Source organism: Macrotis lagotis, chromosome X (assembly GCF_037893015.1).
Source record: "Macrotis lagotis isolate mMagLag1 chromosome X, bilby.v1.9.chrom.fasta, whole genome shotgun sequence".
In the NCBI taxonomy this organism is placed as follows: Eukaryota; Metazoa; Chordata; class Mammalia; order Peramelemorphia; family Peramelidae; genus Macrotis; species Macrotis lagotis.
In genome coordinates, this window is record NC_133666.1 from 557,665,608 (window position 1) to 557,689,625 (window position 24,018).

General features: G+C 38.1%; 1 protein-coding gene across 2 annotated transcripts in view; it reads right to left on the minus strand.

Moving 5' to 3' along the window:
* The window catches only part of RRM2B (ribonucleotide reductase regulatory TP53 inducible subunit M2B), a 29,555-nt gene extending 8,065 nt beyond the window's left edge, over positions 1 to 21,490 (minus strand). Inside the window, exons 1-6 of one of the 2 annotated variants that reach the window (XM_074200768.1) lie at positions 21,365 to 21,490; positions 11,706 to 11,861; positions 4,954 to 5,070; positions 4,425 to 4,558; positions 3,865 to 3,959; positions 2,483 to 2,616 (exon numbers count right to left, since the gene is read on the minus strand). In XM_074200768.1, coding sequence (XP_074056869.1) covers positions 2,483 to 2,616; positions 3,865 to 3,959; positions 4,425 to 4,558; positions 4,954 to 5,070; positions 11,706 to 11,861; positions 21,365 to 21,412 — 684 coding nt within the window. In that variant the 5' untranslated portion in view covers positions 21,413 to 21,490. Of the gene's footprint in view, positions 1 to 2,482; positions 2,617 to 3,864; positions 3,960 to 4,424; positions 4,559 to 4,953; positions 5,071 to 11,705; positions 11,862 to 15,791; positions 16,322 to 21,364 lie in introns of those variants that run through there. The other variant, XM_074200769.1, reaches the window with a different exon arrangement.
* Positions 21,491 to 24,018: the final 2,528 nt, after the last annotated feature.

Here is a 24,018-nt window from a genome sequence, read left to right on the forward strand (position 1 = left end):
ATGGTGGGGAGCAGGTCTCAGAAAACTCCAAGGGTAGAGGAGGGAGAGGGGAGGAAGTTATGAAAGGTTTTGAATGCCAAACACAGCATTTGTATTTGATCCTGGAGGTTACAGGAAGTCAATGGAGCTTAGTGAATAAGGATCTGAAATTGGAAGACTTTTGGAAAATCACTTTTAAGGTTGGATAAAGGTTGGACCAGAAGGGGAGAGAGTTGTGATAGACAGGCCCATTAGCAGATTATTACAATAAACTAGGGTGAGGTGATAATGACCTGTCTAGACTGATGACAATGTCAGGAGAGATGGGGTTGTTTTTAAGAGATGCTGCAAAGGTGAAGTCAACAGATTGGATTTAGGGGTGAGAGTGGAGTCCAGGATGATACTGGGTTGTGGAGCCTGATGGACTTGGGGTGGATAGTGTTACCCTCTGCAATAATAGGGAAGGGAAAAAGAGAGAGGATTTAGGAGAAAAGATAATGAATTCTGTTTTTGGACATATTGAATTTAAGATATTTGCTGCACACCCAGTTGGAGATATCTGAAAAGGAGTTGTAAATTTAAGATTTGAAGTCAGCAGAGGAGTTAGAAAATAAAGAAGTGAGAATCACTGATGGTAATTAAGTCCATGGGAGCTGATAAGATACACACTGATTCCTGCCAACATCTTTATACCTCAATTCAACAAGAGAAATAGTATAGAAGGAGAAAACAAGGGGGGTTAGGACAGATCACTGAAGATACCAAATTAGAGGGCATGATCCAACAACGGAGACAGAGAAGAATCTGAATGAAATGGGGACCCAATTACTAGCAGTTCACTCTTTTCTGGATAGCTATAATTATTAGGAAATTTTTCCCAAACTGATCTCTTTACAACATCTATTCCATTTCTCCCAAGTTTGTCCTCTTTAGTCAACCAAAAAAACTGTAATCCTTTTTTCATGACCCTTTAATACTTAAAGACAGCGAGGCAGTCTTGCTGCATCCCTCCAAATCTTCTCTCTTCCAGGCTACATGCCCCCCAGTCCCTTCAACCAAATATGATTTTAAACTTTAGTTACCCTCCCTTAGCATATTCTTCAGTTTATTAATCTCCTCCCTAAAATTAAATGCCCAAGGGGCAGTTAGGTGGCGCAGTGGATAAAGCACCGGCCCTGGAGTCAGGAGTACCTGGGTTCAAATCCAGTCTCAGACACTTAATAATTACCTAGCTGTGTGGCCTTGAGCAAACCACTTAACCCCATTTGCCTTGCAAAAAAAAAAATACCTTAAAAAAAAAAAAATTCAGTGCCCAAAACTGACAGAACACTTCACATGCGGTTTGACTAAAGCAATTTAGAGTGGAACTATCATTATTCCCATTCTGGACACTACTTCTCTTAATGCATCCTAAGACCACAATAATTTCAACAATGGAAAAGAAGCAATGCCTCATTTTTCCCTAGTACTGGCATAGCCTATCAACATTCTAGTTAAAATATTAAGTCTCATCTAAAAGGCTGGGAACCTCAAGTCCTCTCAGCTCTTCCCAAGTATTCTCAGTTGAGGTTAGCTCAATTCAATCCAGCAACATCACATCTAATTTCCCTTCTATTACTAAGAAAAAGTAAGAAAGAAAAAATGAGAAAATATATACACCCATATATATACACATGAATGTACATATAAACATATATATATACATATAAACATACATATACAATTCCTCTCTCAATATCATTAATACTACATAGTATTCTTCCAAAGGCCATTAAAATATTTTTTCATAAATACAAGGGTCTATTATTTAATAAGAGATTTTCAAATAACACTTGACATTTCCCTGATTTCCTTAGATAAAAATGTGATGACCTTAAAAATATATTGAGTGTCAAAAGCCACTGTGATATTCCAATTATTAATTTTAACTGAGTGTATCATATAACACTGAGGAAAGCATTCTCAGATGGTTTATATTTTGAGGTTATCATAGGAATACTATCTTGCTCAAAAATCCCTCTTTGAATAGGATATTCAAGGCTCCCCCAGAAATTAGGGGAACAATGTGATTCCAAAGAAAGAGGTCAGGGAACTCCAGATTGATTATATAAGTACTTGAATAATCAAACCAATAAGCAGTTTAAAAATCAAAAATACATCAGGATAGTCTAAGATAGTGGTTAGACAACATTATTTGATTTCCTACGAGGTCCTCCCCCCCCAAAAAAATTCCCACAGTAATTTTAAAAATCAGACAAAGGAGGAGGAGTTATAAAGTATGTTAGTGCAGATTGGCTGATATTTTGGGGTTTACTCTGCTCACTTCTGGGCTTGGATCCCAGACACCTGGGTGCCACAATGGTGCTATTTGGCCTAGAGTCTCATGTGAGGTCTACTTTCCTTTTTTATTCTGAGTTACCATGAGCATTTTTTAAGGCAAAGAAAAAATGAAAAATAAATTTCATGAATAACCATGTCAGTTAGAAGATGAATCATATCTTACCTCATCTCTGCTGATGAGTTCATTGGAGAAAGTGAGTCCAGGCATAAGACCTCTCTTCTTAAGCCAGAATATAGCAGCAAAAGAGCCTGAGAAGAAAATCCCTTCCACAGCAGCAAAAGCAACCACTCTTTCTCCTGTTACATAATATACATTCACATTAAACAGACTAAAATGCAAAATTCCTTGTAAGATAGAATATAAATAGCTTGTTCAATGGATTTCTAATAATAAACATCAGCCAAAGGTACTTCCCTAAACAAAAGTTTTGCCATTAGGTGTTATTTTGAAAGCCATTTTCAATACATGGAACAAAACAAACATTTCTACAACAAGCATGATAAAAAAAGATGATGGCACATAAAATTGGAAATCCACCATATACAATTTGCTATTCTCTTTGTCTTTGGAAATAAACCTAGTAGTGATATCTGAGAAACTATGTATAAAATTTCCACCCCAATTTTCTACTTTCCTTTTGATCTAGGCTATATTTGTTTTATTTGTAGAAAATATAAAGATAGATATAATACCTTTTGAAATAATTTAAATAACTTGAGCAGACAAATAGGAAATCTGATTTTAAAAGCACATCTGTATTTGTCTCCAATTATATTTATCTACACTTGGATGATCTCATCCATGTAAATGCTTCCTCTCCACTTCTACAAATCACAACTCTTCAATGCTCACCATCATATGTTATAGATGCTATTCATGTTTTGGGTTGGGGTTAAGAAAAGGAATCTTTAAGGTACTTTTGATGATGTCATGGTTTAATGATATACAACACTTCAGGAGACTGAAATTTTAACTTATTTTTAGTCAATAAAAGTACAAAATATTACTAGAAAACTCCCAGACTCTGCTGCACTGACTATTCATTATCTTTCTATCTGCATTAATGCCTTTTTAACCTTTAGTCTCTCAGCACACGAACTAAAATTAAATTGTTTACTCTAGTTTCTAATTAGTGACTATATCCTTATGTTTCCAGTGGAAATTTAAGATTATTACTAATTTTCCTTGAACAGATATCATAAACAAACAAATAAAAATTATTCTAAATAATAGTGATATTTGATCAATAAATTTAATAAATAAATTTAATCTTAATATTCAGTGAAATTAACAGTGACTCTATCTAAAGCCATACTACATTAAATAGCTTCAAATTGGGGGGAGCTAGGTGGCACAGTGGATAAGAACACTGGTCCTGAAATCAGGAGGACCTGGGTTTAAATTCATCCTCAGACACTTAATAATTACCTGGCTGTGTGACCTTGGAACAAGTCACTTAACCCCATTGCCTTGCAAAAAACAAACAAAAAAAGCTCCAAATTGGCCAAGTCCAATTATAACATATGTAAATTAAAGTAACATACCAAATGTGGATTTCCTGTCTGCTATCCATCTCAAGGCCCAATCTGCTTTCCTTTTAACACATGGCATTGTTTCAACTGCATTGAATAAGAACTCCCTGTAGAACCAAAATAATAACTGACATAATTCCTTACTACCTAGTTTTCTTCAGACAAAATTTTCACAGTTCAACCAAGAATAATTATTGAACACCTTCAATTCTATAAACAACATCCATGCAGTTTTTTAGCACTTCAGAATGTTCACTAAAAGTGAAAAACCATAGCAGGCCTCAAAGTAACAATGAAATAGGTTATCATTTGACATGGTATTTGTGACCAAAGATTTCTAAATAGAAGTTTCTTTAAATGTACCTTTTAAAATTTAGTGATCAGAATGTTGACCATAAGATAAACATACATGAACATAAAAACAATGCACACCTAAAATCAAATGGTTAAATGCCTAATTCATCATTGAGTATATGTGAAAAATAGATGCTATTTAATGACCAACTGTAAACATACAAATGTAGTAAATATCTATAAATAAGTTTAAAAGACAGATGAAAATTCCAATGTACCTTTTTTGGGGGTCTTTGATATAGGTGTCTATTAGCAAACTGTACATTTCTGAATGAACATTCTCAATGAGAATCTGAAAGCCATAGAAACAGCGTGCCTCTGGTACCTGCACCTCCTGACTAAAGCGTTCCACCTAAAGGAAATCATTAAGTATAAATTTAATGAAAGTCCATAAAATATTAGTCATCAAGTCAATAAGAAATTGAACATCAAACTCATTAGCTGAAAGATACTCTATTAAGTCTGTCCTATCACAAAATGGCCAAGAAGATGGTTTTTGTGAATTGTGTATAATTAAAAGAAAGCATTTTTAATTAGTAAAAATTATTACACCAATCCAGCATTATGCTTGTCAAATGAAGTAGAGGAATCTTTTGCTTTAATATTTTAGGAACTTTTGCCTTTTCATAACTTCAGTTTTACTGATTTTACCTTTTCATAACTTATTTTCAGTATCAATATGAAATATTTAATACCATCATCAAACAACTACTGAGTACTAACCAAAGCAAAGGATAATACTCTTACCAAGTTTTCATTGACTATTCCATCACTGGCTGCAAAAAATGCCAAGATGTGAGAGATGAAATACTTCTCATCTGATTTCAGTTTGTTCCAGTGAGGAAGATCTTTTGATAAATCAACCTGAAATTCAAAAGTTCCAAAAATTTTAACTTAGACAATGTCAAAATATTTCCTAATAAACAAGGAAAACCTCAAGCTGCAAATCAGTCTTAAGATTATGCTACAACATATGTATAAAGGGGCGTCTAGGTGGCGCAGTGGATAGAGCACCAGCCCTGGAGTCAGGAGTACCTGAGTTCAAATCCAGCCTCAGACACTTTATAATTACCTAGCCGTGTGGCCTTGGGCAAGCCACTTAACCCCATTTGCTTTGCAAAAAAAACCCCAAAAAAACCCAAACCCTTAAAAAAAGGTATGTATAAGGAAATACTTCCACATAAATCTTACAGAGTCCTATGTTCTATAAAAGGGGTTAATAATGTTGGTAAAAATGCATTTGAGCAACCCACCTTACAATTTGGAGAAAGGTTAGTAAGGAAAGATATCTTCAAAGATATTTTTAAGAAATGAGTCAATAGTTTCCATGCAGCTACTCTAAAGGAATTCATATATTGCTTGGCATGATTTACTCTCCAATTTACCCAAATCTTTTTTTTCAAACTCTGATAATATGAAGTCAAAATCACATGAAGGTCTACTAAGGACTTCACAGTATTACAAATAAGAGTAGTGAAAAGATTATTTCCTTCTTCGAGCACATCCTATTGCTTTGTAGTAGCATCAAACTAGCTTTTTGATACATAATACTTGACAGTTGGTTACCAACACTACTACACTCAAGTCTTAAGTTTTATAAACTGCCAGTAATCATCTTAAGCACAGGACTGAGTTCAAAATACAAGTATGGAATTCGCACACACTCATAGACAACACAAGATCCAATAGACCTGAAAGATAAATAACTCTTGTTATAAGAGAACTCAGCAGGTATCATATCTAAATAGCAGCCCTGAGGGAAACAAGGCTGGCAAATGAAGGCCAGCTTACTGAAATCGGAGCAGGATATACATTTTTCTGGAGTGGTCGAAGTGAAAGAGAATGCTGTTTAACTGGGATGGATTTTGCAATCAAAACCAAGCTTGACTGCCTACCAAAAGGAGTGAACTACAGGCTCAAGTCAATGAAATTGCCACTTGCAGGATATGTCATGCCCCCATCATTAGTACCTATGTTCCCACCATGATGAACCTTATGAAATAAAAGAAAAATTTTTTTTTAGGTTTTTGCAAGGCAAATGGGGTTAAGTGGCTTGCCAAAGTCCACACGGCTAGGTAATTATTAAGTGTCTGAGACCGGATTTGAACCCAGGTACTTCTGACTCCAGGGCCGGTGCTCTATTCACTGTGCCACCTAGCCGCCCCTAAAAGAAAAATTCTATGAAGACTTGAGGACCCTTATCATCAATGTATCAAAAGAGGACAATATTATAATTCTGAGTGACTTTAATGCTAGAGTAGAGTCAGATTACCAGGCATGGCAGAGAGTCCTTGGGAGGAATGGAGTTAAAAATAGCAACAACAATGGTCAAGTTCTACTGAAGACATGTGTATCTCATGATCTTCTCATCACAAACACTGTCTTCTGGTTACCTAATAAGAATAAAACTTCGGGGGGGGGTAGTTAGGTGGCACAGTGGATAGAGCACTGGCCCTGGAATCAGGAGTACCTGGGTTCAAATCCGGTCTCAGACACTTAATAATAACCTAGCTGTGTGATATATAGTAGGATGGACATTCCATAGAGCTGGACTATCAGGATAAATATCTTGAACATAGAACATGGATGATAGTCCAGTATTAATGATTCTGATCCTTCCTCAGAAACAAAGATTTTTCTTTTTAACAAGAATATTCTTCCATTGTGCTATATAGCTTCAACTCATGAATACCAGTTTTCAAATAGTTAAAATTGTGGGCAATTCAAAGAATAATTGAAATGTCCAAGGTAGGTTATGAAATATTATCAGTAAAGATACAAAGAGAAATGATATTAAAAATCAAAAGTTATTTGACTAGAAAAGAACATAGTTACTCAAATATTAAGAGAAAGGGATAATTAACTGACAACTCACATGTTCAATTAGTATCTAAACAATGTCAAGAAATCTAGAGGGAAGTCCCTTAGGATGTTTTGTGAACATCTCATAAAAGATTTAGTGAACATATTATAGCCATATAAGAATAGAGAATAGCTGAGTTGTGATCTGAACCACTAGAGATAATATCCAAACAATGAAAGAATGAATTTATTAAATTAGTGAACTATCAGGACCCCATTTAAATTAAAACAATATGTATTTTTAAATGGTGTATATTTCACAAATCCACTATGGGATGAAGCTAAAAATTGCAGTAATTATGTATACTAAGTGTGCCATATTATTTCAGGAATTCCAAACATCAGTGGTATCTTTTTTAATACTTTCAGAGAAAAGTAATTATAAAATCTCTCTACTCTTACAATATATTTGCTGCTAGTTAAAGAGAAAGTACTGTGTGTGACCTCAGGCTAGGATGCAGTGTCACAGCTTTACTTAGTTCAAATAATGAATTTAAAAAAAACAAAACAAAAACCACAAACAGTTGGGTAGTCAGGTGTGACAAGCTTTTAACTCATTTTACATCACACAAGAAGTTTATAATTTTACTTCCCCTAGACAGCTGCTTCAAAACAGTAAATTTAAAAACAAAAACAAGTGAAAATCCGTATTTCATCAGGTTTAAGACATTCACAATTGGGCAAAAGAACCATAATCTCTAACTTTACAGTTCAAATTCTACCTATTATCATTTTTCCATGAAAAAAATATATACATACATATAAACTAAAGCCCTCTCCCTTCCTCTTTTAGGAAAATGCATTTTAAAATTATTCTAAAGTCTTTTACTTCATAAGAAAGAGAAATATTATCAGACCTTTAATTATCCGTTTCAAAATAATGCCCTGGGCAAGGGCAGAGGCCACTTGATTGATCTACCTTGAAGGGATTTGGTGGTGATGATGAAGATGATGGTCCTCCTTTCTTGAAGACCATGACATCAGGGAAGTGATGTCATGATATGTAGGTGAATTGAATTTGAGTGAAGGAGTGCAGTGCCAAATCATCAGTCTCACTTTCTCCTACAGAGCTGCTTGGGTCCAGTGAGAGATATGAATCAGGACAACTGAAGATAGACCTGAATTCGAGGTAATCAGGGTTAAGTGACTTGCCCAAGGTCACAAAGTTAGTAAGTTGAGACCTTGGGAAAAGATTTGGGTAATGATCACAGTTATACAAAGAATTAGCTTCTTTGATTATTTCAGTTAATGAACCTATCTCAAGGTCAGCTTTGACTAGCTGGAATGAAGAAGTTCTTAAAGTGAGAGTAAGACTGAATGATTTTAGGAAACTGATTCTTCTAGGAGGTCTAGTGTTATGTTTGATTAAGAAAAATTTTAGTTGAACTTTACCTTATGTAACTTATTTCATTGTGAATTTTGCCTCATGTCCAAAAATGCTATAACTGTAATTCCAAAATGGCTTGTGAGAGAGATTTTTAGAGTCATAGGGTTAGCTCTGTCCATTTCTGGTCCCTTCAATAAGCAGGAATGCTTAGAGCAAAATAATAAAAATCAGTAGTTTTTTTTTTGCAGGTTTGTGCCTAAAAAACAGAGCAAGGATTTTTTTCCATGAGACTCAACTACATTAAATCATACTATGGACATTTGTAGATGAAAATGGAAGACAACAAAGAGCTATGAAACAGAATAGCTTTGCATGTGATTTTTTTCATTATTAATAATGACATTTTAACTATGACATTTTAACTAATATGTGAATACTTGGTGTCATTCAAAAAATAAAGCTAACAAAAGTGGCTAGACCTGACTAGATCCATATACAGGATATTTGTGTTAGAGATGTACAATTTTAAAGAAATTCAGATCAATTTTCAATATATTTCAAAAAATTAATAAAGAAAAAAAGAAAAAATCAAGGACCTCCAAATCAACAATTGTTTATCACACATAACATAGATTACATGCAAGACATCATAGGATCTTATATTCTTTTGGGTGTGGAAGTAGGGATGGTTTTATTCACTGACGAAGTAGTTATATGGGGGGAAGAGAAAGGAATACACATTTATTAAGCACCTACCATGTGCAAATACTATATTAAATATTATTTCATTTGATATACATGCTCATGAAAGGTATACTTGATTAAAATATGAGAATAAACAGGCCACTTTTCATGGATAAAATCTCTAAGCAAACTATATGTTCATTATAATAACCACATCTAGAATGTATAAAGAATACAAAATTTTCTGTACACTATTTGATGATTACCAATTAGTATTTGATTAGAATCCAAATGTAACTTTAAAAACTCTGCTCAAAAAAAGGTCTCATGTAAATAAGATCATAAAAAAATTCCTTCATGATGTAACCACAGATTAATTTTAGTGATTCTTTCAATGTAATTTTCAAACTAGGCATTAAATAAAGAGCTTTTACTCTGAAAGTGCTCATCAGTGTCAAAGAGGATGTCTTGTTTAGGGTTCCCTATAAATAGCGAGTCTCCAGTTAATTCCCATTTGCAATGACATTGTACTAAGGGCCCTCTCCAATGAGAGCTATAGTCACTCAGAAAATACTGGCCTAGCAACCCAAATAGGATAAACCAAATGGGTGAAGAATGCATATTGTCTGAATTTGGATGGAAAGCCCACTAAGCTAGTCCATTAATTCATATATTTTGGACAGGCACTGAGCAGACACAAAGAGTTGGTCATAGAACTGGAGTAGCAGATTAGGCTAGATCACATTTGGGAAATTAAACGGTACTTTTAAAATATGAAATATTTTCTGCTGTAATGGCCTACATTCTCCCAGTGTTGCCATAACTTAGAATGCCACAACTTCAGAGCAATGAAAGTTACAGGTGACCCAAAAGTCAATGGAAAGACAGCAGCATATGCAATTCTTTAAGTAACCTGTCAAGAATTGTATACAAAGCCCTGAGACACAAGACTAAAACCAGAAAGTTCCTTCTTCTACTGGAGAATAAGGGGGTGGGGAGGAGAAACAATATTCACATAGATAAATAATATACTTGAATAAACCTAAAGTAATTTCTGTAGGAAGGGACCTGGGAGCTGGAGAAGTTCTAACTGGAAGAATCTGGAAAAGTGTGTTGAAGGTGATACTTGAAGCAATTCCAAAAGAGGAGATAGAGAAGGAGAGAATTTTAGGCAAGGGGAATAACATTGTAAAAACAAGAAAGACAGGAGAAGGGCAAATTTAACTACAGACTATGTTCTATGTAGGAGTGAGGTGGGGAGGATGATGTGGAATCAATGTGGGAAGACAGGCTGGAGCTAAATTACAAAGGGTTTTTAATGCCAAACAGAAACTATATTGGTCATATTTCTGCTTTAGGAATTAGGATGCTCAATGTGCAGCTATGTGGAGAATGGTTTAGAAAGCCAAGAGAATGACGAGAAGCTAAGTAGAAAACAACTGAAATCCTCCTAGTAAGAAATGGAGGGAAGTCCCATATATAGAAAGTTATGATACAAACGGGAGAGATGGATATAAGCAATATTGGCAAATGAGATTATCAATGAAATCTTACATACAAGGAGGTATCAAAGATCTGCATGATAAGCAAAGGAGGCTGGGATTGGTCCTAAAGTAGAAGTAAAAGATAAGAGAAAGCCCAAACATTGTATTGGTATCAATGGAAAGTTTTAAGATTCTGAATAAGGGCTTCCAGTACAACCTGGAGACACTACTGAATGACAGGGACATTGATCTATGTCTCCTCATCAGCATCTAGTATAGGAATTCCTGGTAAGCACTATTAATATTTTTTCCATCATTTTCTTAAGTTTAGACAGTCAATGAAACAATCAAGCCCAAATTGTAACATTTGCTAATTTTCAGGTTATAAATTTAACAATCAGCTCTTTAGATCCAGTTCGAGAGTCTCCAGCACACTCCTGGATAGGAGATTCTCAACAACAAAATTCTGTTGATATACAACAAAAATTATCCTGATGAGGAAGAAAAAAAGGAAGTATTTAGAGAAATCAAATAAGCTATATAAGGGATCTTTCCATTGAACTCAGTTTTTTTTTTTAGGTTTTTGCAAAGCAAACGGGGTTAAGTGGCTTGCCCAAGGCCACACAGCTAGGTAATTATTAAGTGTCTGAGACCGGATTTGAACCCAGGTCCTCCTGATTCCAGGGCTGGTGCTTTATCCACTATACCACCTAGCAGCCCCTTGAACTCAGTTTTTTAAAAGCATGTAAAGAGGCAGTTAAATAGTATAGTGGATAGCACACTGGCCCTGGAGTCAGGAGTTCAAATCCAGCCTCAGACACGTAATATAATTGCCTAGCTGTGTGACCTTAGGCAAGTCACTTAACCCCACTGCTTTAAATAAATAAAATTTAAGAAAAGAATCAAAGTTGTTCTGTGACACATAGTAGGGGAAACTCTGACACAAGGTAGAATATTTGCAACAAGAATATTTTTTTTTTAGTAGTTGAGCACTGGAACACAAAGCATTTGATAATACTGTACTGAGTTAGGGTGGTTTGAAGCACTGTGCCAGCAACTGTCTATTCAGTGTAAAGTGAAGAAGTATTGTAGAGAACTCTGAACTTTCCTAATCTCTCATGTAGAAAGACACGAGCACTCACCTCTTCAGCAGTCCAGAAGGATGCCTGGGCCTGCTTATACATCTTCCAGATGTCAGGATACTGAATTGGAAAAATGACAAATCGGCGAGAACTCTTTCTGAGGAGTGGTTCTTCACTTGGCTTCAACCCATTTTCAGCAGTATCCAATGGTAATCTCTTTAAAGGAAAAAAAATACAAATACTGTGTTTTAAAAAATACTGCCTTTGATTTCTCTCTTAGTCCATAGTTAGGAAACCAGGGATGAATAAGTTACTTCAGGACTGAGCACAGTACTAAAGCATAGAGTAGGAATTCAAAAATATTTGACTGGCAGATGAATTAATTTCATAGTGAACAATTAGCAAGATCTCCTAAAATATATTACTCACTTGCCACCTTCAGCAAAGAGTAGATTGAATGTAGTCTGAAATATTTATTGATATTTGAATAAAAAAGCATTTATTAAGTACTTATGTGCCAAACACTGAACAAAGTATCATAAACATAAAAAGAAAGGGGGAAATAACCTTTGTTTGCCAGAAGCTCATACTAACTGGGAGAGAATTCACAAAAGATTTCATAGAGAATGGAAAGTGCTGGATATTTTAGGACGAAGTAGAAGGGCAGAGAACCTTGTACTCACATAATTATTTCAAAATTTTGAATACTCATTTAAAAACATTCCCTTAACAATACTTTTTAGAAAATGATCTGACAGGGTGCCACAAGATATTATCAGGTTCTGTTGTTAATTAGTAACTCTTTTTTTTTTGGCAAGGCAATGGGGTTAAGTGGTTTGCTCAAGGCCACACAGCTAGGTAATTAAGTGTCTGGGGCCGAATTTGAACTCAGGTACTCCTTACTCCAGGGTGCTCTATCCACTGCCACCTAGCTACCCCTAATTAGTAACTCTTGAGAGATCTAGGCATGCATCAAGGCAAAGAGTCTTAAGTTCTCAAGGACAATGAAGTACATTTGAAATTCTAGGCATTTAAGAAGTCTTAGTGGATTCTACCATTCCACTCACTTACTTCTAATAACTTATCTCCTTTTCATTATTACCATTATCTCCTCCCATCAGACCTCTCTAATTAGAAGATTATGAATGGGAACAAGATAGAAAAGATTTCGGTTGAAACACCTGGGGCAAGAGGAAAGACAAAGGATAGTGCAAAATACCAGTGAGATTTTAATCTTAGTCAAATTTCACTTCTTCACAAGAGTTCTATCTTCTCAGATCAGTTTTACTCAGTATCTCAAAGTTTAACACTTAAGCATTCTAATGTTTTTCAAGGTAAGCTAACTATCTTCCCAATTAAACTGCAAACTCCTTGGAGGTTTTTTGATTGAAAAAATTTTTTATTAAAAAAATAAAAAAAATTCCAAAGAGAAAGGACTACATCTGATATTTTTATTTCTACTATAACATTTAGCATAATATTGATCACAAAAAGATGCTAAATGATTCCTAATTGCTCAAATGATTAAAAACTCAGAAAGCCTTTTTGAAAGACTAATTTTCTTAAAACATTAATTTTTAAATATTAACAAGACCCAATAAAGCTTTTGTTAATCTTCTCCTTCCCATCTTCCCAGTCCACAATATTCTTATTCTGACCTCCTAGGCACTCTATCATACTCTAATCTGTACTATAGTTTTATCTCTATTTACATATACAAGTTCCTGGAAGGCAAAGACTCTTTTATCTCTGCATTTCCAGTAGTTAGCACACAGTCTTGCAATAAGATGCTGGCTTGATTCTTTAAAAGCTGCAGTTTTCTCATCTGTATGTGGCAATTCTCTTGATATTATCCATATAACAGATATGCTATCAGCAATGCACTCTTTCAATCACAAAGTATTATTCAAATGTGAACTATGAAAAGTCGTAGCTCCCTAGCAAATGATTGGTTAAGTGAATGTTAAAAATCATAATATACAATACACCATAATATATAATAACAAAAACATGGAATATTATTGTTCTATAAGAAATCTATAAGAGAAGTACGGAAGGAATTACATGAATTGATGCGTGAAGTAAGCTGAACCAAGGGAACATTGTATACACTGTATATTGTATACATTGTATTAACAACTAAGGAGCAGCTAGGTTGCACAGTGGATAGAGCACCAGCCTTGGAGTCAGGAGGATTTAGTTCAAATCCGGCCTCAGACACCTAATAATTACCTAGCTTTGTGATCTTGGGCAAGTTACTTAACCCCATTGCCTTAAATAAAAAATAGAATTTAAAAAAACGTATTAAAAAAACCACAACTGAGATAATCAACAATGATGGATGGAGCTCCTCTCAGCAATTCAGAGATCAAGGATAACCCCAAGAGACTTGCTATGGACAATCCAATTCACATCTAGAGAAAAAACCATTGAGTCTGAATGCATACTATGTTCACTGTTTTAAAACTTTTTTTTGTTTTTTCCTTTCTCATGGCTTTTTTCTTTCCCTTTAGTTCTAATTTCTCTTTCACAACATGACTAATATGTGACAGTTCTTACCAGATTGTTTGCTATCATGAGGAGGGGGAAGGGAAGGGAGGGTGGTAGAAAAATGTATATAAAGCTGCAAATGGATGAATGTTGGAAAAAAACTACCATTGTGTGCAATTGGAAAAACAAAATAAAATTTCAATTAAAAAAAGGTGAACATAAATTATTGGTATTTTCCCCAACCTTGTCAACAGTTATTTAATAGGTCACATTATCTTTGTTTGTTTTTTTTTTTTGCAAGGCATTGAGTCCTCTTGACTCCAGGGTCAGTGCTCTATCCACTGTACCACCTAGCTACCCCAGTCACATTATCTTTGGCTTGGAGAGGACAGCAACATATAAAATGGACTGAAATATCTAATTCTAATTTAGCAACAGGGACTCACATCATCACTCTAAGTTCTCTGCCTACCACCTGCATGCAGCCTGCTGATCCTAGCTGGTCCTTTCCTTTTAGAGCATCCCCAAATAAGAAAGAGGCTTTATTGGAAAACAGCTATGATTAAATCTCTGCTCTCTACGGCAGAGTTAGAAATTTGATTACCACTTCATTACTGACTATATTTCATTCCAGAGGTTAACCAGTGGAGGTACCAAATTCATCAGCTAAACTCCAAGAAAATCAGCTTTAATATGAATTCACATTCTGAACTTTCAAATGCTTATATACAGTCTCTGCAAATAGCTTATAAACACCAAAAATTGAGTAACTACATCATATACTTATTTTATAACCTAATATAATCACAGAATTTTATAAGTAGAAGAGACCTCAAGTGCCAAGGAATTAAACCCACACCCAAAAAGAATCCTCTCTACAACATATACATAGGTGGTTATCAGGCTCTTGCCTGATGATCTCCAGTGAAAGGTAATTTCACTTGCTCCCCCCGAGTAGCCGGATCCAGACATAGCTCTAATTTTTAAGGATGTTTTTTTCTTATATCTTTTCCAAATTTGCTTCTGTAGAATTTCCACCCATTGTTCCTAGTTCTACCCAACTTGTTCCTTCCCCAACCAGTCCTCCCCAAGCAAAACATTTCCTTTTCCTTCAACTGATCCTTATATGTGGCATGAACTCATGGTCCTTTATCATCTTGGTTGATTATCTTCTATACAATCTCCAATGTAGCAGATTCTTTTCTAAAATGATGCCTAGAATACAATGGGAGAATTGGTGGTAGGTCCTTCTAACCTCAAGTTTCATATCTCTAATAGCCTAATGGATAGCTTAAATTGAATGTCCTGTAGAAATTTTAAATTCATTAAGGCTAAAACTGAACTTATTACCTTTCTCCCCACACTTTCTAGTCTCCCATGCTTAAAACCTAGATATGTCTGGAATCCTGTCTCTCAATATCCCTAACCCCCATATCCAATCTTATGCTAACTTCGTTATAACATCTCTCATATTCTCATCTCTTTCCTGATACTGCCACCACCTGTGGGCTTTTGCACTAATAGCTTGTTGGTGGGTCTGTTTCAAGTCTCTCCCCCAACTCCAGTTAACCTCTATTCATCTGTCAAAGTGTTTTTCCTTTGGTATAAGTATAACCATACCATCTCTCTATTTACAAAATTCCAGTGACTACTTACCACCAGGATCAAATTTGAAATCCTCTGTACTCTTTGAGGACATTAGGCTCTTTGCTGTTCCTCAAACAAGGCTCTCCATCTCTTGACTTCAGGCAGTTTCAATGGTTGTCTCTCAAAGCCAGAACACTCTCCCTTCTCATCTCTATTTCCTGGTTTCCTTCAGATTCAAGCAAAAATCCCACCCTCTACAAAAAGTCTTTCTTTATCCCAGGGCAGTTAGATGGCACAGTGTATAGAATACTGGCTTTGGAGTCAGAAGGATGGGAGTTAGAATCTCACCCTCAAACACTTAACAACTTACTAGTTGTGTGACCCTGGGCAAGTCACTTAATCCCAACTGCCTCACATCCAGGGCCATCTCCAGTCATCCTGATTTACATTTGACCACTGGACCCAGATGGCTCTGGAGGAGAAAGTGAGGCTGGTGAAGCACAGCACCCCCTCACAAACCCAATTCGTGTACTTGTGATGGCATCACCTCCCCGATGTCATGGTCTTCTTCGAAAATGAAGAAAAAACATTATTATTGTTCTTTATCCCTCTTCATTTTAGGGTCTTCCTTCTGTCACCTATTTCCTATTTATCCAAACATAGTTGTTTGCATATTGTCCTCCCCATTAGATTCCAAGTCTGCCAGGGCAGAAACTGTTGCCTTTCTTTGTATCCCCAGGGCTCAAGATTTGGTCTGGCACAACTGACTAATGTGGTGACCAGACTAGAGTGCTGATATAAAGTTTCTTTGAATCCACTTAAACCTTGCTCTCCTGACTGGTAGAATGCTATTTGTATCATTTTTCCTCCAGTGAGAATCCAGACTCACCAGACCAATGAACCATAGGTCCAATCTTCTCTTTCTCAGTGATGGTGGGTTACTTCCTTATAGTATCCCTTCCAAGCCAGTCAGTCACCCTAGGATATACTAAGGATTCTTTTTTTTTAAGGTTTTTGCAAGGCAAATGGGGTTAAGTAGCTTGCCCAAGGCCACACAGCTGGGTAATAAGTGTCTGAGACTGGATTTGAACCCAGGTACTCCTGACTCCAGGGCCGGTGCTTTATCCACTGCGCCACCTAGCCACCCCTATACTAAGGATTCTTGAATGATTTTGCAATCCTTCCCTTTCCATGGAGTCCTTGGCATCTTCCAGATTTTTTTCATCCATGTTGAAAAAGATCTCTTCTATTTGTGTAGTTTAAGAGTGAGCTCCTTGAGGCAGGGACTGTCTCCTTTTCTTCTATTTGTATTCTCTTATGTGTGTCATATAATAAGAACTTAAGAAATTCTTTCTTTCAATATAACGTCTGAACAAAGGGCTTGGCAGAATTTACTAAACCAACTTTTCCAATAACAATCTTACTATGAGCAAGCTACTCTGTCTCAATTCATGATAATAAAGAGCAGGCAATAATTTGGTAGATATTTATTACATATTTACACTGGACAAAGGAGAGTATTTTACAAGAACAAGGATACACAAACAAAAATTAAACAATTCTGTTAGAAGGGTACAAAACATACCCAGATAAATACAAAGAGAGCAAAAGCATGAAGACCTGTACAGCAGATGTATTCACAACTAGCAGATATGCTAAGTGTCACTACCACAATACTAATTACACGATTGTGGAAAATAGGAGAGATATTACAAGACTGGAAGAGGGCAAGTATTGACCTGATTTTCAAAAAAGGGAAGAGAATAGAATCTGCAAGCTATAAACCAATGAGCTTGATTTCAGTTCCTGATAAAATATGAGAATGATTCATTTAAAGAAATGACTGGGGAACATCTAGAAAGGAGGAAGCAATCACATGATTTCAACAAGATCAGCTCGTGCCATACCAATTTTGACAAAACTACTAAACTAACCTAGGAGTAGAACAACAACCATTTACCTAGTAGGAACCATTTACCTAGATTTTAGAAATACTTTTAATAAAATGTCATATTATTCCTATGGAAAAGATACAAAAGAGATGTGAATTAGGTGAAAAGTTCTGAATACTGAATTCAGAACTAATTGGATATGAGGATTCCAAGAGCAGTTGATAATAGTTCAATGACATTTTTGGCAGGTTTCTAGTGGAGGTCATAGAGTTCATGCTATGAGAATCTGTTGATGGAACTAAGCATGTTTAGTCTGGAGACTTGGGTAGTAAGGGGGGGGGGACAGGAAAAGATATGATAAATGTCTTCAAATATTTGAAGAGCTATTATATACATAAGAGAATAGACAAAGCAGAAGTTGGAAAGTAGTTGGAAATTGCAAAGAGGGAGCTGGCTAGGTGGCCCAGTGAATAGAGCACCGGCCCCGGAGTCAGGAGTATCCGAGTTCAAATCTGGCCTCAGACAGTTTATAATTACCTAGTTGTGTGGCCTTGGGCAAGCCACTTAATCCCATTTGCCTTCCCAAAAAGAAAAAAAAAACCCTAAATTGCAAAGAGGCTAAATTGCAAGAGGTATGTTATAGTGGGGATTCCTTTCAGGTATGATTTAAACTCAAATGGTCACTCTAATTCTCAAGGTCAGTGATTCTATTAATCGTCCGAGGAGAAGGCTTGAGGAATAGATACCAACCTGAGCTGGACCTTGTATGAAGATAAATATTTTAAAAGGCGCTCATGAAACAACTGAAAATTCAATTTAATTAGAGTATTAAGAGGACTAATATAAATAAGGCTAGAAAGACAGGAATGAACCAAACAGCAGAAGACTTAAATTTCGAGTCTGAGGAATAAGGACTTTAGTCTAGAAAAATAGGTAACTACTAAAAATAATGGCATGCTTGGGGCGGCTAGGTGGCGCAGTGGATAAAGCACCAGCCTTGGAGTCAGGAGTACCTGGGTTCAAATGTGGTCTCAGACACTTAATAATTACCTAGCTGTGTGGCCTTGGGCAAGCTACTTAACCCCATTTGCCTTGAAAAAACCTAAAAAAAAAAATAGTGTCATGCTCAAGTGTTTGGTTAGGGGAGATTATTTTGACACAAAGTGAATACATTTAAGCCAAAATATATAGATTTAGGAAATGTCAGTTTGGGAATCAGATACAGAGATGAGAATCAAATCCATGGAAAAAGAAGCTAAAATTCCTTAACATTGACAAGATTACAAAAGGAAAACTCATTTTTCAGAAGGTGAATTCTTTGAAAGACCATTTCAAATCATCACTACTCAACAAATATTAATCAAGTATCAATTATATTCATAGGAACAGAGGTTTAAAGGTGAAAGTCACATTCAGAGGTCATGCTATCATTTTTCAGATGAGGAACCCAAGACCTAGAGAAATAAGGTGCCACACTCAAAGTCATACAGGTGATTAGAGACTGGGCTAACATTTGAATACAGGTCCTCTGATTTCAAATTTGGCAGTTCAGTACAGTACCTTAATTATACTGAAGGCACATAAAAAATGTGAATAAACCAGAAAGAAAAAAAAAATCATGACTAGTGCTAGACTCCAAGATATTCTAAGCTTAATTAATTGATTGCCCTCAAGGAGCTCAAAACCTATTAGAAGAGTGATACAGCATCAAACACAGTTCAGCAGAGGGAAAGATTATTTTTTTAGCTAGAAGAGAAGGAAAACTACATGGTGGCAGTATCATTTGAACTGGGCCTTAACAGAAAGCTAAAATTTCAAAAGGCAAAAACATAGATGGAATTCTTGCAGAGGGTCAAAAGATGTGTAGAAAGAAGAAAGTAGGGAAGGGAAAGGAGAAAGGAAAGCAGAGAAAAGGCCACTGTCCACAAACTTTCTATGACTCCCAATTGCCTACCAAATAAAGTCCAGATTCCTTAACCTGTAATCCAAAACTCTTCAGAGTCAGAATCCAAACTACACTTCCCTCTCTCAACACTCTTAAACTCTTCCTATTTTCTTCCACTGCTTTGGTTTTGATTACTTCATACAGGCCTAAAACATACTCTTGTCTTTTGCAAATCTCTTTCCCTGTAATCCTTTTCTCATTCTTCATGGTTTACCCTATGTGCTCTATACTTCATGAATTTTTCCTGACCCTTACTTAGATACTAGTGATTTTTCCCATTATTCTGTTCCCATCTTTCCTCTGTATTTATTAGTTTAATTAGTATTGTGGCTATAACCCTTTATGATCTTGACTAAAATATTATAAGCTTTTACAGAAAAAGATATCTTATTAATCTTTTGTCCAAGTGCCTAGCCACCCCAACATTTATTAAGTTTTAGCAGACTTTGAACTGTTTTTTGTTTCTGACTTAGAGGCTCTGAGGGCCTTTCCAGTGGTAAATCCTGTCAATCAGTCATCCGCAGCTTGAAATAAGAAATCTATTAAAATGAGAAATTTTTTATTTACAGGGACTTTATTTAGTCTTTCTATTCCTGGTATCTGTCATATTTAGTCAAGATATGGATTTTCACCAGTATAGGCAATTCCTAAAGAGGAAATATTTGCAGACTTTGGAGTGCACAATGAAAAGGCTGGTTCAGAATCACCCAAAGGCAGCACTAGAATGCAGATCTTTTTGATTTCCAGGTCACTCTTTTATCTACTAGACTAACCTGTTTCTCACCTGCAAGGAATAAGTATTTTAATGAAATGGAGTCAGAAGAAAGGGTTCACAGAGGAAGATCTCCATGAACTGATAGAAGTGAGTAAAACCAGAACTTATACAATATTTAAAAAAAAACAAACTTTAGGGATGGCTAGGTGGCACAATGGATAGAGCACCAGCTCTGGAGTCAGGAGTACCGGAGTTCAAATCGGGTCTCAGACACTTAATAATTACCGAGCTGTGTGGCCTCGGGCAAGACACTTAACCCCATTGCCTTGCAAAAAAACCCTAAAAAATGAAAAGCTTTAGAAAATCAAGGAACAAGGATCAATACAATTTCAGAGAATAAGTGACTTAATGATATTAATCTTCTGCCAGAAGTAACAGACTCAAAAAAATAGATTTTGGGACACAGCCCGTGGGAGAATTTGTGTTTGACCGCACATAATTGCTCTAAGGGTTTTCTTTCCTTTTTTTCACGTGGGGGATAAGAAAATAAATAAAAATTCAGTCGGAGGAGAGAAGACCTCCCAGGCGTTTAGAGCCACAAGCCCATCAGGCCCGGGCTCCTCCGCATTTGGACCCCCAAGGGCGGCCCCCAGAAGCTCGGGTCGCCCCGTCCGGTCCCGGGCAGCGCCGGGCACAGGCGCCGAGTTCGCTCCCGTTCCTCTACGTGAGGGGCGCAGGGGAGGCAGGGGCGCTGCGTGCGGAGGGGCGAGGCCTAGTCCCGCGGCCCGCGGGCGCCCGGGCCGGTGGGTGCCCCCGACCCCGCGGCCATCCCTGCTCAGGCCCAGGTCGGCGGGGGAGGCCCCCGAGGGCTCATGGGAGGAAGGTCATTTGTGCCCCGGCCCTCGGGGTGCAGAGCCAAGTGTCGGGGCGGGGGCGCGCGGGGGGCGCGGGCCCTTCCCAGCGTCTCCTCCCCGGCAGGTGCGCGGAGGCGCGGCAGGAGCCCGAGGCCACGGCCCGGGACAAGGCCGGGAGCGCGCCTCCGCGGCCCGCGGCGGGGAGGGCGGGAGGCGGCCGCGGAGACGCTGTTTACCTCGTCCAGCTGGGGCCCGGCCGCAGCCGGCCTTCCCGACTCCCCCATCGCCCGGAAGCGGGGAGAGGCCGATTCCGTGGGAGCCGCCGGGGCGCAAGGCTACTGCGCGGCTGCTCCGCCCCGGGAGGCCCCGCCCCGGCCTGGGCCCGCCCCGGCCTGGGCCCGCCCCCAGGACTGGCCCCGCCCCCAGGACTGGCCCCGCCCCCCCAGGACTGGCCCCGCCCCCCCAGGACTGGCCCCGCCCCCCAGGACTGGCCCCGCCCCCCAGGACTGGCCCCGCCCCCCAGGACTGGCCCCGCCCTGGCCCGGCCCCGCCCCCAAGGACTGGCCCCGCCTCGGACTGGCCCCGCCCCTGCCTGGGCCCGCCCCAAGGACTGGCCCCGCCCCGGAGCGAGCCGGCCGGGAGGGGTGGAGCCACGAGGCCCTGGGGGGGATGGGGGAGGAGCCAGACTGAGGTCTGGTGAATTTCCAATGAGGGGAGCGGGGCTACGCGCCACGTGGCCTGGGGCTGCGAGTCATTGGACCCTGAGAGGCCGGGCTGCCGCCGCACCGCACGGGTGGGGGAGGAGCAGCATCCTCTGCCCGGGGCAGGAAACCCTGAACGGCGCCCACCTGTAGCTCCCTCCCTCCCGTCTCCCCGAGGGCATTTTTTATAGTTTTGAATTACGTCGTCTCTCTCCTAGTCCGGGACAGAAGTGCAAGAGGTTTAGAAAGCAGCCACCTCTTACACTTCATGTTTCTTCCTTAAGGTTAGGATTTCTCTCTCATCACACTCAATTTGGATCAATGTATACCATGGAAACAAAGTAAAGACTGACAGATTGCTTTCTGTGGGAGGGGGTGGACGGAGGGAACTAAGATTAGGGGAAAAATTGTGAAACTCAAATAATATAAAATGAAAGTAGCCACCTGCGGGCTTTTCTTAAGGTACTTGATAGGTTAGCCATTGATAAATTCGTGTTGATAAAGACCAGACGCAATTGCAAAGGACTCATCTGATGAAACTTATCTGTCTCCAAATAAAGAATCTGGGTGCAGATTGAGTCATTTAGGTCTTTTTTTTTTTTTGGCAAGGCAAATGGGATTCAGTGGCTTGCCCAAGGTCACCCAGCTAGGTAATGATTAAGTGTCTGAGGTCGCATTTGAACTCAGGTGCTCCTGACTCCAGGGCCGATGCTTTATCCACGACGCCAACTAGCTGCCCCAGATTGAGTCATTTAAAAAAAATTTTTTTGACATGCTTAATGGGGTGATGTGTTTTGCTTGACTGCCTATTTGTAATAGTATTTTTTTTCTTTCCTTATCAGTAGCTGGGGAATGGAGAAGTGGGAGGGAAAGAATTCGGAAATGAAAAAACTGAATTTTATAATAAACTTACTGACTGCTGTGTAAAGTCAATAAATCTGTGATTAAAAATCAAGCTAGGATTATCTAGCTGTGTGGCCTTGGGCAAACAAGCCATTAACAATTTGCCTTGCAAAAACCTAAAAAAAGGAAAAAAGATAAAAATCAAGCTAGGGGGCAGTTAAAGCAATACAAATACAATTTGGTTGGTTATAATAAACAATGATAAAAATTTTTTTTTAAAAAAGAAGTGTCTTGGACCTTAGAGAAAGTGAAGAATTGTCAGGTTTGGGTAAGAACTAGTTTAGTGGACAGGTGTTGGAAGCCATTATTTGACATTTAAGAAAATTCTACATAAGATTTGAATGGCAGGAAAACCACTTTAAAAGTTCTTCCCCAGGCAGACAAATACATTGTAGAACATTTAATGTTGAAGTTGTGAAAAGAATCAAGTATTTTGTTTCCACTGGATGAGAGTATTGCCAGACTCTCTCAGCTGTCAGTGAGGATAATACATTACAAAAGCCAGGATGTCTGGTCTTTGTGGAAAACCTAAAAATGCCAACCTGTTTACAGGAAGGGGAGAGTTAGACAAAAGGAAAGGTGATTAAAGACATAACTTTGCAGAGGTTGAATGAGGGTCTGTGTTATCCTTTGCACCTGCTCTAGGAGGTTGCTGGTCATTCCCCTATGCTCATTAGTATAATGAGCAGGGGGGCAGGATTTTTTGGAGGTGATTGCATCGATTAGATTGTGACCCTGGCCAAGCTTTTTTTGATTGGCATAAAGGGGGGAGGGAACAAACCTTTCAAACTTGCATATAAGATCCAGCCTTGCCATGATTTGCGGTCTCTTTCCTGGAGAGAAAGGTGGTCTTTTTATTAAGATGTCTTAACTAATCACTCTGGACTAAGTATAATTATGAGTCATAGGGGCAGCTAGGTGGCGTGTGGATAAAGCACCGGCCCTGGAGTCAGGAGTACCTGGGTTCAAATTTGGTCTCAGACACTTAATAATTACCTTAGCTGCGTGGCTTTGGGCAAGCCACTTAACCCCATTTGCCTTGCAAAAACCTAAAAAAAAAAAGTATTAGTCATTGATAACAAAGTGGAGAAGAGTTTCTAGAAAAAAAACAGCAAAGATGTACCTTTGAGAAATAACTTTAGAGATCAAACACAAAAATGGATTAGGTAAAGCAGTTGGATAGTGTCAGGAAGGCATCTTTGTAAGTTCAAATTTGGTCTCAGACACTTGCTAGCTGTATAACCCTGTTTGCCTCAGTTGTTCCATCTATAAAATGAGCTGGAGAA